The sequence below is a fragment of the Rousettus aegyptiacus genome, unplaced genomic scaffold (assembly GCF_014176215.1).
Source record: "Rousettus aegyptiacus isolate mRouAeg1 unplaced genomic scaffold, mRouAeg1.p scaffold_m13_p_6, whole genome shotgun sequence".
NCBI lineage: Eukaryota > Metazoa > Chordata > Mammalia > Chiroptera > Pteropodidae > Rousettus > Rousettus aegyptiacus.
Genome location: NW_023416309.1, coordinates 97,666,302 through 97,680,958, shown reverse-complemented (window position 1 = coordinate 97,680,958; position 14,657 = coordinate 97,666,302). Strand labels below are relative to the sequence as shown.

Below are 14,657 nucleotides of genomic sequence, written 5' to 3'. Positions count from 1 at the left end.
AAAGTTAAACATCCAGAGGTTCTTCCTAAGGGCGAGGGAATGGGGAAAAAGCCCAAGTGCATCGTCATTATTGGCTCACATAGGCCTAGCACAGTAGGAAAAAAGAGACCTTCTTGAGGGAGTGCTAGGGAGGACAGAATTTGGAGGAATCCATAATTATTCTTGAAGTACCTTTTTCTCTTTCCTCCCTTTGCCTCTTTCTGCCATCTCTAGCAGGTTCTAGAACTTTTGTGGTCCTTCCTAAGAGTGCCCCGAGCTGATTGTCTGCAGGAAAGACTCCTAGACTAGAGGACTGGACGCTAGGATCAAGTCGCTTAGATGACCACCAACTAGGTCTTCCACATGGTGGTAGTGGGGAACCTGTTACCTCCTCCTCCCTTTCCTTTCCCCTGAAAAAAGGAGCCTCAGAACAGTTATTTACAAAGATTTATTACAGCACGGGAGCAGTTCAGGTCTGGAGTCAGGGAAGAGAGGGAGGGGGCAGAGCAGCTTGAGAACAAGAACCTGGCTCCCCCCACCACGTGCCCCCCCCCCAAGAACATATACTAGGCGGCATTCCTGGCATCAAAGCACAAACAAAACGCAACAAAGCAGCCTCTGCCAGTTCATCTTCCAGGCACCCAGTATGGGAGCAGGGGTGATAAAGGGAAGATTTCCAAAATGTTGAGGCTATGGAGAAGGATGCCTAAATCCTCCCCAACCTTGATAAAAGCCAGTGAGAGAGGTGGTGACTTGGTATCCCCCATAGGAGGAGAGAGGGTGGAGAAGGATCTAGGGTACCTACAGATTCTCCATACCCACTTTCCCCAGATCTTAGGGTCCTGCCCTGCGGTTTTCCTGTGCCCAAGAGAAGGTCTAGGGAGTAGAAAGAATGGTGAAGAATGAACCTTTGTCCCTTGTTTACTAGATTTTCCAATGCAAGCTCTCTCACATCCCGCCTCCCACTAAATGAACAGGGGAATGACTAGCAGGGGTAGGCATCAGGCAGCAAGTACCCAGGAACTCTGGGCATCAGCCAAAGGTGGGCAAACAAGCAAACACAGACCAGCTTTAATCTTCTAGAAGTCAGAAGCCGCAGCCCTAGCAAGTGAGGGGAAGGGCAGAAAATAGGGTGAAGACAAAGTGGGTTTCTGGGGAACAGTGATGCCCCCTCCACTTCCTTCTGGGAGATACGGAGCTGGGTGCCTATGTGCCAGGCTCAGGGTGAACAGGGCGCAGTGGCTCCTCCCCAAGTTCTGCAAGGCAAGCAGAGGGACTCAGGGTGTAGACATGCCTAACCGGGATCCCAGCCCCACCTCCCTGTACACCACTCCTAAGCCTCACCACTAAGTTCAGGGTCTTCTAGTTGGTCCTCAGAACTTCCATCTCTCTGGGGCTCATCCAGAGGGGGTGGGCGCTCCCAGGGCCCCTCCAGACCCTGGCCACAAGTTGTCTTCTGTCCAGCTAGGGATGGGGAAAAAAGGATGAAACCACAGATGTTGAGTGTCCATCTGGCTGTCCTGGAGCATGGGCTAAGCTTTCTGAGGCCATCATGGTATAGCAGAGAGAGCACTGGACTAGGAAAGCTCTGCCAATTATTAGCCATATGACTTAGATAAGTCAGTTATTACCTCTCTGAAGGGGATGGTAAGAGGGAAATTGTGTAGATTGCCTTAAATGAGATAATATTAATGCCTTGTCTGGCCTAGCATGGCACTGAGGAGCTACTCTGGGAGTGGTGGCAGTTGATATAGGTCCTTGGTAGTCTTGTCATTTGACCCACTGCCCTGTTGCTTTTTGGGAAGGAACAGTCTCCTTTCACCTCCCCTCCATCTGTTCTGGGGGTCTCAGTGGGAGTTGACTCAACTCTTCCAGCTAGAGCTTTTGTTCCCGTAGCCAATACCCCGCCACGGACCAAGATGCAGAGAGGAGGCCCAAGCCATTCTGTTTGGGTGCAAAGGCTAGACACGTCTAGCTTGGGTGGTTGGCTGTTTTTCATCCCCATAAACTCTGGGACCAAAAAGTTTAATGTGCATTAGGAAGGGTAGATGTGGCACGGCCTTCCATGGCCAGGCATGGGAGAAACAGCCACGAGAGAGACTGAGATCTTCCTGCTTAGAAATTCTCTGCGCCTTGAAACCCTCTGGGGAGATTGTTGGATCTGTGGCCTCTGGCTCTCGGGCCTTCTGTGTGGGTCTTGGGCCCCTCCCTGGCCCCTTCCTTTCCAGGCAGCTGGGGTTGGAAGTGCTCAGGACCAGAATAGTTCCTGAATCCTAGATTCTCCGTCTAGACACTAGAGGGCATCCTTTTACCCTAGCCTAGGAAATGAAAGAGGAGAAACAGCCTGCTGGGGCCTGAAGAGGATTTATCAGCCAGTCCTCTGCTTCCCAGCAGAGACCACATCCTATGTTCAGTAATGCAAGCCATAGCGGCATTGGATATCCTTCACCCCTCATTCCTCCATCTCCTTGCACCCATTCACCACCATGGGTGGGAAGTTCTTGGGTCCAGCTTCAGTCCTCATGTGGCCTTGCCTTAATTCTTGGGAAAGAGAGGAATTAATTATGAAGAAAAACCTAATTGAAAGAGGGACTGAGTCAAGGAGGGGAGTGGCCCAGGTGTCAGATAAGGCTGAATATGAAGCATCTGTAGGGGAAGAGGCTTGTGACTGTGACCTGGGAGGGATGTCCCCGAGAACTCGAGGATCCCACTTGACCCATAGCGGAGGGACCTAGGCTGCGCAGCCCCTTTAGCTCACCCGGCCCCCTGCTGCCCTTCAGGACTTCAGCCTGGCTGTCTTCTTCCTCATCCTCATCCTCGTCATCTTCTTCCTCCTCTTCTCTTGGGTAGCCCAGCTCCCGCAACTCCCCCAGCTCGTCCTCCTCCTCTGAGGCCTGGTTCTCGCTCAGGTTGCTGATGGACTGCAGGTGAGACTCGGCGATGCGCTGCACGGCTGGCACAGGGGCACCGGGAAGGCAGGGTCAGCCAGGCCCGAGAAACAGCCCCTGGAGCTGGAGAGGCGTGTGGCCCAGCCCCCAGCCTCCTTCCATGGGCCTGGGGCAGAGCTAACCTCCTCACCGATCTAGTTCAAAAGTGAAGTCTTCAGGTCAGCCTGCTGGGGGCCAGACCAGGCCAAAGCAGCAGGGGGTAGACTCTTGATCATATTTAGCTCTTAAGCTGTCCAAAGATGCTGGCCCCCCAGATGCTGGAACCAGGCCATAGGGTATCAAGCTGGACAAGACTAGGCAGGCACAACAGCAGCTTAACATTCCCTGGCTGGGGAGCTTACTTCTCCAAAGACCGGTTAGTACTGGACATAGTGTCCACCAGTTACAGCCCAGGGGGATTTGTCTGGAGGAGTGCCCAGCTGGCTCAGGGCACACTGCTCACCACGATCCTGCCCACCCCCTGGCACTGCCCTGTCAATAGATGCCACTGCACACACCTCTGCCTAGGCTTTAAGAGGTAGGAACAATTCTGAGACTGAGGACTTAATAGTCTGCAGCCAATGAAGTCTGTGCCTGGGGATGTGGTGTGCTCAGACACAGGCCCCCACAATCTTGACCCACATCCCCAAGCTTCCAGCTCCCTCTGTGGTGACCTAGAAAGCAGCAAACACCCCCACCACCCAACACCACCAAGGCCTGCTGGGATAGGTCCTAGGAAGGGAACCATGTGGGCAGCTGGAGAGAAGTTTCCAAAAGATGGAAGGGACCAGGCCTGTTGGAGAAAGGGGCCAGAGCTGGGGGATTCTGGGAGAATGGCAGAGGTAGAGGGGACACTGTGAGGAGTGGCTGGGGCAGAGGCAGCAACAGGGCCAGGAGTCGGTGGAATTTTAGAGCATTTGGGTCACTAAACTCACAGCCCACAGACAAGATGCTGGTAAGCTAGGGGCTAGTGTTGCTAAAGCTCCTTCTTGGTCCATAGGCAGCCCCTCCCCTCAGAAAGCCCAGAGGGGTAGATCCAGGCTGGAAACCTCCGGTGCAGTGAGCAGGGCACTACACTCCTGCCAACTCGGGGACAGGCACAGAGGGTGCATTGTGTGTGCCCGCTGCCCCGCCTTGCCCCGAGCTCCCAGCTCAGTGCCTCCCGCTGGCTCTGGGCAAGCTACCCAGGCAATAAAAGTGCAATAAATCGCCCTACCCTTGCCTTGGGGACACTTGGAGACGCACTGAAGTTTCACCTTGAGCCAAGTGTGAGAGCTCAGCCTTGGAGAGATCCCCCTCAAGCCAAGACTTAGTGTTGACCACCCTCCTCCAGGGGCCCTTGATTTCTTCCCCTAGAGAACCCCGACCCTGCCAGGTGCTTTTCCTTACCCAGAAAGGAACTGGAGCCTACAAAAACAGTGCCCTCCAGGTACAGAATGGTCCTCTGAGGGTTGGAGGGAGGGGGGAAGACAGGAGAGGAGGTGGCAGCTCCAGCAGCCGCCCTCTTCCCCAGCTGGGGGAGGAGAGCTCAATTCGTGAGCCTCAGTGACAACAATAGGTGTGTGCAGCCGCCTGTGCTGGCACCCCGTGAGCCTCCCACGTGTGCAGTGCCTCGTGCCTCTCAGGGCTCTCTGGGGTCTCCCCCTCACGCTCCTTTCTCTGTCTCCATCTCCAGGGCCCCTCGGTCCCCTTTTTTTTTAAGCACAAAAGTCCCCAGCACAATTCCCACTCCCCCACCCCCACTGCCCACCCCTGTCCTGGCCCATTTCCACTGCCCTGCTTCTCATCCCCTTAGACTCTCCTAAAGTGCAGTCCAAAGGGGCAATGGGGGTGGGCACCTTTCTGGCCATTATGGGGTGCCTGGAAAGCCTTGGCCCTATCCTCTTCACCCAGCTCTCTGCCCCATGCTCACACTCAAGAGCCCAAAGATGGTTCATCACATCCACTCACCAACCCCCAGCCCAGGGTGGGAAAGGGAGATTTCTTATATTCTCTCCTGAGAAGATGCCCTTCTGCCCACACCTGCTTCAGGGGTTGGCCGTCCCTGCATCCCCACAGGTGGGAAGTCCTTCCAGGTGTTGAACCACACTGCCTGCTTGCTGTTCCTTCATTTTCCTATCTTGGGAGAAGATAAAGGGCCCCTGCCCTTTCTCTCCTCTCCTCCCAGGCTCTGCTCTCTGCTCCCAACCCTGGTAGGCAGGCTGACAGGTGCACCTATGGACCTTGGCTGATACTGGGAAGTCATTAAACCTACCTGGAGGGAGCTCTCAGTACACCCTTCCGGTCTCCCTCCCTCTCTCTGTGGGAGGAGGGGGCTGGCCAGGCAGGAAGAGCCTCAGGCAGGAGTCCAGATGGGGAAGGCATCCTACGGCTTAGTAAGGAAGAGACCCACCCCACACCCCAATCTGTCCCACTTTCTTCTCCAGGTGTATTCGCACAGTTCCCCACTTCAAGCCCAGTCTCCAGGATGGCCCTAAAGACCCCTGTGATTTTACACCTCCTCCCCTTTTCCACACCTTCCTTTTTCCTAGAATGCCCTTCTAGGCCTTGCCTACCAGTTGAATTCCTATTTATCCTTCAAATCCAGGCTTAAACACCCTCTTTCTGTAAGGGTCCTCCTGACCCTTTGAAGCAAACTGTCACCAGAGCAAGGACCAAATCTTGCTCCCCTTCTTTTGCCCAGTGCCCACCAGTGAGGCCTGACACACACAAGGTGTTGAATAAGTGCGTGCTATAGAAATGATCTGCCTCTTAATAGAGAAAGGAAAAGCAGGAAGAGGTACCCAGCACACAGACCTGTGCAAATGTTACATGGATGGGTGAGGGGAGCAAGGAGTGCGGCCCAGGGAAGAAGGTGCCCTTTGGGGAGTGAGGAGCGGGAGGTGGCCAGTGTGCACTTGCAAAGGGGAGGCCCGGAGCTGGGTGTCTCTATGTTGGTGCCTACTTATTATTTGAGGCCTGCCCCCTTTTTTCTTTCAAGCCCACAGCCACCCTTCCCAGCCTCTTCTTTTTTACAAGGCAAAATTAAGACAGCATTGGTCTCTAAGCAGGGCTTGGGGGACACAAGACAACCCCTCCCCATTGACAAAAGCTCAAAACTTCACCTCCCTCCCCCAGTGTCAACTCAGTTCCAGGGGTCATGGAGACAGCCAGACTGATGAGTGGGGGGATAGTACCTTTCAGCGAAGGGGGCGTGTAGGCACAGGGGTTGGGTCTCTTCGACTTGAGGTGGTGCCCCTCTCCTGAGGCTCTCTGCTGGGTGAAGTGCCAGGTTAAACGGGCTCACCGCAGGCCCCTTCCCTTCCACCTCCCTCCACTCCATTCCACCCATAGCGACCTGGGCACACTGATCTAGCCTCTGCTGATGGGTCAGGCACTGCTGCCCCTCAGGTCCTGCACCACCCCACTGCTTTGGGAGGGCCTCCATAAGCTGTGGCCTGGCTTGGGGTGGGACCCTAGGTTCTGGAGGCCTCACCTCAATCTGGGCAGAGGGTGCTCTGCTGGTGGCAGCCTGGCACCAGGCACTCTCACCAGAGGTGCCGAATGTTATGCTAATGTGTCCTCCCGAGTGGCACCCTGTGTTAGCTGGGAAGCAATCCCAACCATCTCACCCAATGCCTCCTTCCTGCTGCCCCTGGAAACTCACCTGGTGGGGGGAAGCCTCCTCCTCTGAGGGAGGCCACAGGTGAAGGAGGGCGGAGGAAGAGAGAAGAGGGAGGGAAGGGAGAGAGAAAGAGAATCCAAATTACTTTCCCCAAAGGGTCAATCTCTGGGGAAAGGGAAAATATGCTGTTAACTTCCTAGTGCTGGGAGGCGCCTGGGAATAAATGAACCCAGCAGGGTTGGGCTCCCAGACCTTACTTCCCCCCACCCGCAACCCCCCTCCCCGCACCCCTCCACCCCCACCACTTCTTCTCCATTTCCTACTACTCCTGGGGCTTTGGCAAGGGCCCCAAGAAGGCATCAGAGCTAGGGTAGGGCCAGGGCTGGGCAGGGGCAGGGAAGGGGCCCACCTGGTGAGGAATGCTCTGAGAGCCGAAACAGCATGGCAGGGGTTGGTCTCCTGCGCCGGATCTAAGGAGATGGAGAAAGATGTGCGGTAGGACAGGCTTCTGCAGCCCACCCCCACTGCCCCCCACCAGCATGGAACAAACAGTGCTTTGGAGTCCCCAGGGAACTTCTGAATCAAAGACTGTCAGAGCTGAAAAGAACTCTATAGTTCATCCAACCCCCTCATTTTACTCAGGTAAAAACTCAAGGCTCTGAGAATTCAGGCAAAGTGCTCAAGGCCACACAGCACGTTAAGGTAAAGGAAGGATGAGAAAAAACTGGTCACTGACTCCCAGCCCATGAGCATTCCACTCGCGGTTACTCCATAAGGAGCATCTCCCTTTCTATCCTCCCCTATCAAGGCCCACTCTTTCCCATTGTTTGAAGACATCAGACCTCGGGAACTGAAGCTGGCTGTGGAAGATGCCCCATGGGCCATGGCACTCACGTGGCCCTGCCCACCTAAGGTCAGCTCAAGGGCTCCAAAGAAACTAGATCCAGCTGCAGAGGGAGGCTGAGCCGGGGCACTGCAGGCACCTCCAAACTCATGCTGAAGCTCAGGTGTGGGTCTGAGTCACAGACTACAGGGGTCTGGGGGATATCTCTGGGAGCCCACATCTGGGAATCTAGGAGTCCAGTAGTCTCTCTCAGGCTGTGGAACTCTTGGCACAGTCTTCATAAAAAACGAAAAGTTGCCCTCCTTGGTACATAAGTCAAGCTGAACGGTGAGGGTATGGGGTGGAGGGGGCACAGAGCACTCCCAGTAACTGCCCCCACCCCTAGCTTGGCAATCAGACCAACTGTCAGTTAATTAGGTCCCTTCTGAGCTCCAGGGAAATGCACAAAGAGAACCAGGTGAATTAAGCTGAAACCGCCACCTCCTCCCGCCACCTCCTCCTGCCGGAATTCCAGCACTGCCCTGCAGACCAAAAGCTGCTCAGGCCTAGGACCCAACCCACCCGGCCAAAATGGCTCGGCCCTACTCCCACTGCTCTGTTAGGAGCCCACTGGGACTCAGCAACAAGTGACCCGGCTAGGTTGGGGGGAGCATCCTCTGTTCTCTCCTTCCTCCTCCTCCTCCCCACCTTTGGAGGCCTCCCAGCCCCCAGGAAGGCTCTCTGGAGATCTGGGTGGTCTACGTGAAGAGGTCTCGCTTCTGTGATGATGGGTCACCCCCTGACCCCACCATGTCTAGCTCATTTTAGGGCCTGACAGCAGAAGGAGGTCAGAACAAGGTTTTGGCAACCCCAACCCAGACATACAGGGTGGGACTAGAGGGGCAGGACTGTGGGGCAGCAGTTTTGGGGGGCTGCTCCATATAATGGGTCAGGGAAGGTTTCTCACATTTGACCAGCGCTGGCTGGGACTGGGGTGCAGAGGTCCCTGTGGTAGCCTAGAGCAGGAGGACACTGTGCAAGGGTCCAGAGGGCAGTCACCCTTCCTGGGGCGGGCGGCCCGGAATGGCCTGCCCAAACGCTCAGACGCTCAACGCCGGGAATTCCCCGGCGCGGGAATCAGGACCGAGGCCCCGGGGGGAAAAGTTGCACGAGTCTCCAGCGAACTTCACGCGCTGCCCGGAGGCCTCGCCGGGTCCGAGGTGGCCCGGAACTCTCCGTCGCCCCCATTCCCCAGGCCAGTGCAGACCTGGCAGCGCCCGGAGAGCAAGGGCTCCCCTAGGTGCGTAGGGGGCGCTGGGGGTGTGTGGCGCGGCCCCCTTACCATCTCCACCTGGCGGGGGTCCAGCTGGCTGGGGGGCGCGGGCACGGAGAACTGGATTTTCTTGCGGTCCTTGGGGTCCATGGCGGGCGTGGTGGCCGGTGGGGCTGGGAGGGCGCTTGGCTCCGGGTCCGGGGCGACGCTCCCGGCTGGGCTCGCCCGTGCAGGTCGGGGCGCCGAGGCGACAGCTGGCTGGCTGGTAAGTGGCGAGGAGGAGGGCTGTGTGCGCACGGATAAAAATACCGAGCGCGGTGAGGGGAGAGCGCGGGAGGAGGGGTCGCCGCCGGCCTGCCCGCCCCCCTGCCCCTCCTGCCCGCGGGCCCGCCCGCCGAGCTCGAACCGCTCCTCGGTCCCCTCGCGCCTCCACCCGCGCGCTCCCCGGCTTGCTGGTCTCTGTGTCTCTGCCTCTCTCTGCCTTCCCTTGCTCTCTCTGAGCGTCTTTAAGTGTCACTCCTCTGTCTCTCCGCCCTTCCCTATCTCCCACTCTTTCTCTCCGCGTCTCTCTCTATCTCTGCCTCTCTCTCCCTCTCTCCCGGTCTCGCCCCTCTGGCCCCAGCCTTGGGGTCCCCAGTCCGTCCCCTCGCCTGAGACTGGCGCCCGGGGCTTAATGGGAGGGCTCCGGAGAAAGTGGCCAATGAGCACGGAGAAGAGTGTTCTCCCGGGCCGGGGGAGGGTGGGGAGGGCGGGGCGAAGCAGGCTGGGGGCCCCCTGCTGTATCCCCAGAACTTGAAGCTGAATTATTGATGGAGTCCAGCAGGGAAGATAAAGTGGGGGGAGGCAGAAGGTGGGGGATAGAGGGGCAGAGGGGAAACGGGACTCTGGCTTTAACCCCTTCATGGCTTGGGTACTTGGACTTTTACCAGGAGGCCTGTGAGGTGAAGAGAGTGCCACCAGCATGTCAAGCTGTGAATGGGGGTGTCCTAGAAAGTGAGTGAGTGTGAAAGAGAGGATTGCGTGTGGGAGGACACGTGTCAGTCATCATGGCAGGGAGTGTGTGTGAGTGAGTGTCAGGGGCTCTGTGGTGCCTGTAGCTAGAAAGTGTGTGTGTGTGGGGGGGCAATGTGGTGTGAGTGCGTGTGAGTCTGTGAGTAAGTGTGCCAGAGTGTCAAGGATGCAGTGTGAGTGGCAGGGTGTGGGAGGACTATGTGTGTGTGAGGGAGGGTGTGGGTGTGGGGGAGGTTGTCAGAGGCTGTCAAGGTGATGGGCAGGAGTGTGCCAGCTTACAGGAGGGTGAGGGTACTGTATCCACAGCTCCAGCCTGTGTAACAGAGGGGCATGAGGTTGTGATCCTGTGAGCACTTGGGTGTGTGTGGGGGGGATGTGTCCCTGCCACAATATACCCTGGATTCACGTGTCTCCTGCCTTTTCTCCCCGTATCTGATGGGAAGGAGACAGAAGCACCTCAGGGGGACAGAGTTTGGGGTGTTGGGGGCTGCCTGTACCAGTACACGTGCCATCACGTGTGTCTGGTGCATTCGAGAGCCGAGCTGAGGAGAGAGAGTCGTGCACTCATTTCTGAGGTGTGAGCCTCTCTCTCTGCAGAGGTGTTTGTGTGTGTCTCTGGATGAGGGAAGGGGAGGTGCTGGCCTGTGGGTTGGAGTGTCCTTGTTTACCAGTCCAGGCCCTGGGTATCTTTGCAGGAGCCGTGTTTCATTCTGCAGACCTGTGGGCAAGGGTCTGAATGCCTCTCTGTAGCGCTGACAGGGTGCGTGTGTAGACATGTACACATGCGTGTGTCTTCCTGGGGCTCTGTTTATGTTGGCTGTGTTCTGTCCTGGTCACACTCAGGCCTGGATTAGTCAGGAGCCCTCCCCCTACCTCCAGCAACTTTTCCACTCTCAGCCCCAGTATGTTGGGTCCCTGGCAGAACAAGGAGGGAACAGGAGGTCAGAGGAGTCTTGTGGAAATGGGGTCAGGGGCACGATGTTGTACCCCAGAGTCATTGTCCACTTTGGGGGTGAGAGAGAGGATGGCAAGAGGGCAGAGCTTTGCTCTTGTGAGCTGGAAGCCCTGGCTGCTCAGCTCCCCTGCCCCCAACCTCAGGCCTGGCTCAAGTCCCACTGCATTCGTTGACTTATACGCTTGTTGGGAAACAGCCGGATACCACAATGCTGGCCAAGGGGTGTGGGCATCTCTGGCAGCCCCTGGCTTGGCCCAGACCCCTCTTCCAGATCGGGTGTGGTGGGGGCTGGCAAAGACCAGGTTGGCAGTGCCTTGGGAGAGTAAATAAGGAGCTTCTGAAACTCAGAAGAGGCACGGGAAAGGCACAGCCCAGGCAGTAACCCAAGTGACCACTGGGCCACAGCGAGGGTGAGGGGCCTGCCTGTGCCTTCCATTGTTGGAGAGTGGGAAGGCCCTGGGGTGGGAAGAAGGGAACAGAGGACAGCTGGATGGGTAACGAGAGGACAGGGACAAGGAGGCATCACCACCAGTTGCACCTTGGAGCCCATCAGAGCTGAGGAGGCCCTGGGGACCACAGTGGCTGAGGCTCATTTGACCTGAGAGGACTTGTTTATAGAGGCTCTGTCAAAAGGATTAGAGCTCTCAGAGGGCCTGAATCAGGAAAAATGTCCCTGACCCAGTTAGGCCTGGAAGATGGAATGTTTGGGGATGGAGGGGAGGGTCTTTATCCTCTTCCTCCAGCTTTTTTGGCACCCACAGCTCAGCTGCTAAACTCCAGGGTCAAGAGAGATGGGCAAGACTGGCTGACAGAGGTACAAATACAAGGGACAGATGGACAGGAAGGAGGTGGAAGGGAAGGAAAGATGACAGAGACAAGAGGTGAGAGAGAGAAAGGGGGTGGGGAGGTAGGAAGAAGCCAAAAGAGACAGAGAAAACACATGTGAGAGATGGAGAGACAAAGGAAGAAAGAGAAAGCATCACAACGGAGAGAGGCAGGAGACAGAGATGGAGAGAGAGTAAAAATAGCTCAGCATTAAGATAATTGCAGCTCACAGCTCTGCCCTCCGTTAGGAATTAAATGAGGTTTTATTACTTTGATATTTCTCTCCTGTATCCTACGCGACTTCTCAAGAACTTGGGGAAAAGTTTTTCAGGTGGGCGGCCAGGCGGTGGGGGCTGCGTGGGTGACAAAGGAGGAAGGGAACAGGACTTCTGGGAACTGGGGAAGGTGTGGGCAGGGGCAAGGAGTGGGGAGGGGCTGATGAGGATGGGGGAGCCCAGCAAGGGCTGGGGGAAACAGCCAGGGTCAGGTACATCCTGGAGGGGCAGAGAAGCAAGGGGCCAGGGGGACCTCCGTTCTCTTTGACTTAGAATTAATCACATGCAAATGAGATGTAAAAATAATGTGCCACTCTTCAGGTATTATTTTGAGTTAGAAGCACAGGCTGTTGGGTCCAAGGAACAAATTCAAGACCTTGTGTGACATAACTCCCCAAGGTGGGTCTTTCTGCTTGGATTGAAAAATGTTTATCACGGAGTGTCTATTCGTCTATTAAGGCACCATAGGTCTGAGCACACTATTTTGAATACACAATCTGTCTTCACATCATTGGTCTGGTGCTGCCGCTGTGCCCAGCATATAGGAGGAACAACATTCACTATCTCTGGAACTTGAATTGGGAGGGTTGGTGTGAGGCCTTTGCCCTCTTTCTGGGAGGTGGGGAGAGTGGACAATCATGAATATTCCCTTCCTTCCCCCAAACAAGATACAGTCTCATGGACAGAACATAGACTGGGGAGTTGGACAGACTTGAGGAAGAAACTTAGGTCTACAATTTACTGTGTGACCTTAGAAAGGACATTGTGGACATCGTTCATTCATAGGGTCACCAGAAGGCAGAACTGGCTCAACTGCATAGACTCACTCACTCACTCACTCACTCAATAAAGCCCCAGCCCAGGGTAGAGCCCCTGCTAGGTCCTTAAGAAAGATTCCAGCTCTCTTGGAACTCTAGGGTTGCAGTTCCGAAGAGGGCCAGCTGGTGGCACAGTCCACCAGGATTTGGGCCGCTGTATTGCTGGCACTGTGGGTTTGTAGTTTAGGCATCACACCCGTGACCTTGGCGCCGCTGAGCTGAACCCAGCTGGCCGGGTTGGCATGTGGCAACTGAAAGGGAGGACCCAGGAAATCCTGGGAAGCAACCTTGGAGAAGCCTGGGAGCTCTAGCTAGGGCACCTTTCTCTGCCACTGTTGGGGGCGGGAGGACGAGGTGAGGGGTCGGGGTAGAATTCCAAGGTCCACTTCTGGGGAAGACCGTGGACACCAAGAGGAGAGGGCAAAGGCACTCTCAGCAGGGACAATGGTGGCACCAGGACAAGTAGGCCGTTACCTGAGACATTCATTCACACATTCATTCATCCATCCACCATCCAACCGTTTATCCGTTCAATTAATTCACGTTGTGTGCTTAAAAAAAAAAAAATCTTTACTGAGTTAGAGTTTACATGTAATAAAATGTACCAATTTCAAATACACATTTCAACGAGTTTTTGAAAATGTTGTAACATATAACCACTACCATAATACAAATAAAGAATATTTTCATCACCCCAAAACATTGCCCCATGCAAATCAACCTCCCCTCTCCCCTCGCTGGGCGTATCATGTCTTAGCACACTATTTGAGACGTGTCCACCGGACTAGGCTCTTTGTATGTATTACTTCATTTAATCCCCATTAGTATCATTCCATTTTTACAGATGAGTCAAATGAAGCTCAGAACTTTTTGCCCAGAGCTTGAGTCCAAACTCAGTCCGACTCCAGAGCTCTCCCTCCTTACTGCTGCCTTTAATACATTCAGGTTGGGCGAGTGGAAGATCGCTTGCGTGTACTGGATCGACCTTCTCTCATGTTCAGCGTTGGACTGCGTTTCTCTCTCACCCAGCCCAGTTTGGACCGTTGGGGCTGGCGGGGCGGGGAGCAGAAATCAGTGGGCTGAGGCTGCCCTCTTGTGGCAGACATGAGTACAGAGCTATATGTGCCCTCTGGCGCCCCCAGGTGGGATACTGTTGAGAAGAGCGACTAAGCCGGCAGCCCACAGCGGGACAGCCTCAGCCTCGGGCACCTGGAGACCCCCTGCTCTGGCCACTGCCTGGTGCCCCCCGAGGTGCCAGCTGAGGCTGCCCCCGAAGAATGCCAGCTGCTGGAGCCCGCCGCCTCCCACCCCCTCCACCAGCCTCACACACACTCCAATCCCGGTCCAGTCGGCTGCTTCCATTCCCTGAAGAAGAGGCCCTAAAGTTAAAACAGCTGTTAATTTATAAACCAATTTTTCCGTGACTGCTTAATAAATCGCCAGCAGCTGCTCTGCCCCCTCCTCCTGCCCAGGCACCCGGCCCCGAGGGCTGCACAGAGAAGCTCAGAGCCGTCATCCTGCCCCTCCTGCCTCCTTCCCCTAACTCCCCAACTTGCCCCCATTCTCCCAGGAAGTGGGTGGGTGTGGGGGAAACCTTGATAAACACGGATTCTTCACGCTTCAGGAGAATGGAGAGGTGAGAATGGGTTTTCTCTCCTGGTGGGCTGTATTCCAAAGGCCATCCCTCCCAATGCCCTATAACCACCCAAGATTCCCAGGCCCAGAAGGTAGGTATCAAAGGTTTTCTTAATTCTGAGGAGATAAAGGTGTCCAGATTCTCTAGGGAAAGTCCCCTGAACCATTGGGAGGTAAGAGGACCCTGGGCACATCCCTGAGAGCATTGGAATCTCAATTCCCTATCAGGGTGGTCCCCCTGGCAGATGCTAACTAACTCTCTGACCCTGCTGTTCTTTCTTAAGGGTGGGCTGGGAGGGGGCAAGGAATGCTGGGGAGATGCTCACACACACTCATCTCCAGAATAACGAGAGGAGGGATATGGGCCTCCTGTACATTCACTTTGCCCAACTCCCATTAACATATAAAAGGCACTAGGAAAATCCATGTGGGATGGGGGCCAGGGCCATGTGAATGGCAGGCACATGGAATGTTCTTTCTCTTCGCATCTGCAAATTCCAAAGTCACCCTGGGTGAAAGGCCTACTGCCAGC

At 55.6% G+C, this 14,657-nt stretch overlaps 1 protein-coding gene across 2 annotated transcripts; it reads right to left on the bottom strand.

Annotated features, from left to right (window-relative positions):
* Positions 1 to 411: 411 nt before the first annotated feature.
* Positions 412 to 9,268, bottom strand: PPP1R1B (protein phosphatase 1 regulatory inhibitor subunit 1B). 2 transcript variants are annotated; one of them, XM_016164728.2, is made up of 7 exons: positions 8,676 to 9,268; positions 6,920 to 6,980; positions 6,553 to 6,575; positions 6,083 to 6,161; positions 2,738 to 2,932; positions 1,324 to 1,443; positions 412 to 1,235 (listed from the first exon to the last, which is right to left on the bottom strand). In XM_016164728.2, exons 1-7 carry the CDS (start codon positions 8,754 to 8,756, stop codon positions 1,186 to 1,188), a joined length of 609 nt encoding a protein of 202 aa, XP_016020214.1. In that variant the 5' UTR covers positions 8,757 to 9,268; the 3' UTR covers positions 412 to 1,185. The 2 variants fall into 2 exon arrangements, with proteins under 2 accessions (XP_016020214.1, XP_016020215.1); XM_016164729.2 differs by having other exon boundaries at positions 6,083 to 6,158; positions 8,676 to 9,267.
* Positions 9,269 to 14,657: the final 5,389 nt, after the last annotated feature.

Bases quoted from the DNA above. Each gene is read 5' to 3' on its own strand.
- PPP1R1B (XM_016164728.2), bottom strand. From the start codon at position 8,756: ATGGACCCCAAGGACCGCAAGAAAATCCAGTTCTCCGTGCCCGCGCCC. The intron at 6,162-6,552 runs GTGAGTTTCCAG...CACTTCACCCAG, and splicing joins AGGAGGCTTCCCCCCACCAG to CAGAGAGCCTCAGGAGAGGG. The intron at 1,236-1,323 runs GTGAGGCTTAGG...CTTGCCTTGCAG, and splicing joins AGAAGACCCTGAACTTAGTG to AACTTGGGGAGGAGCCACTG.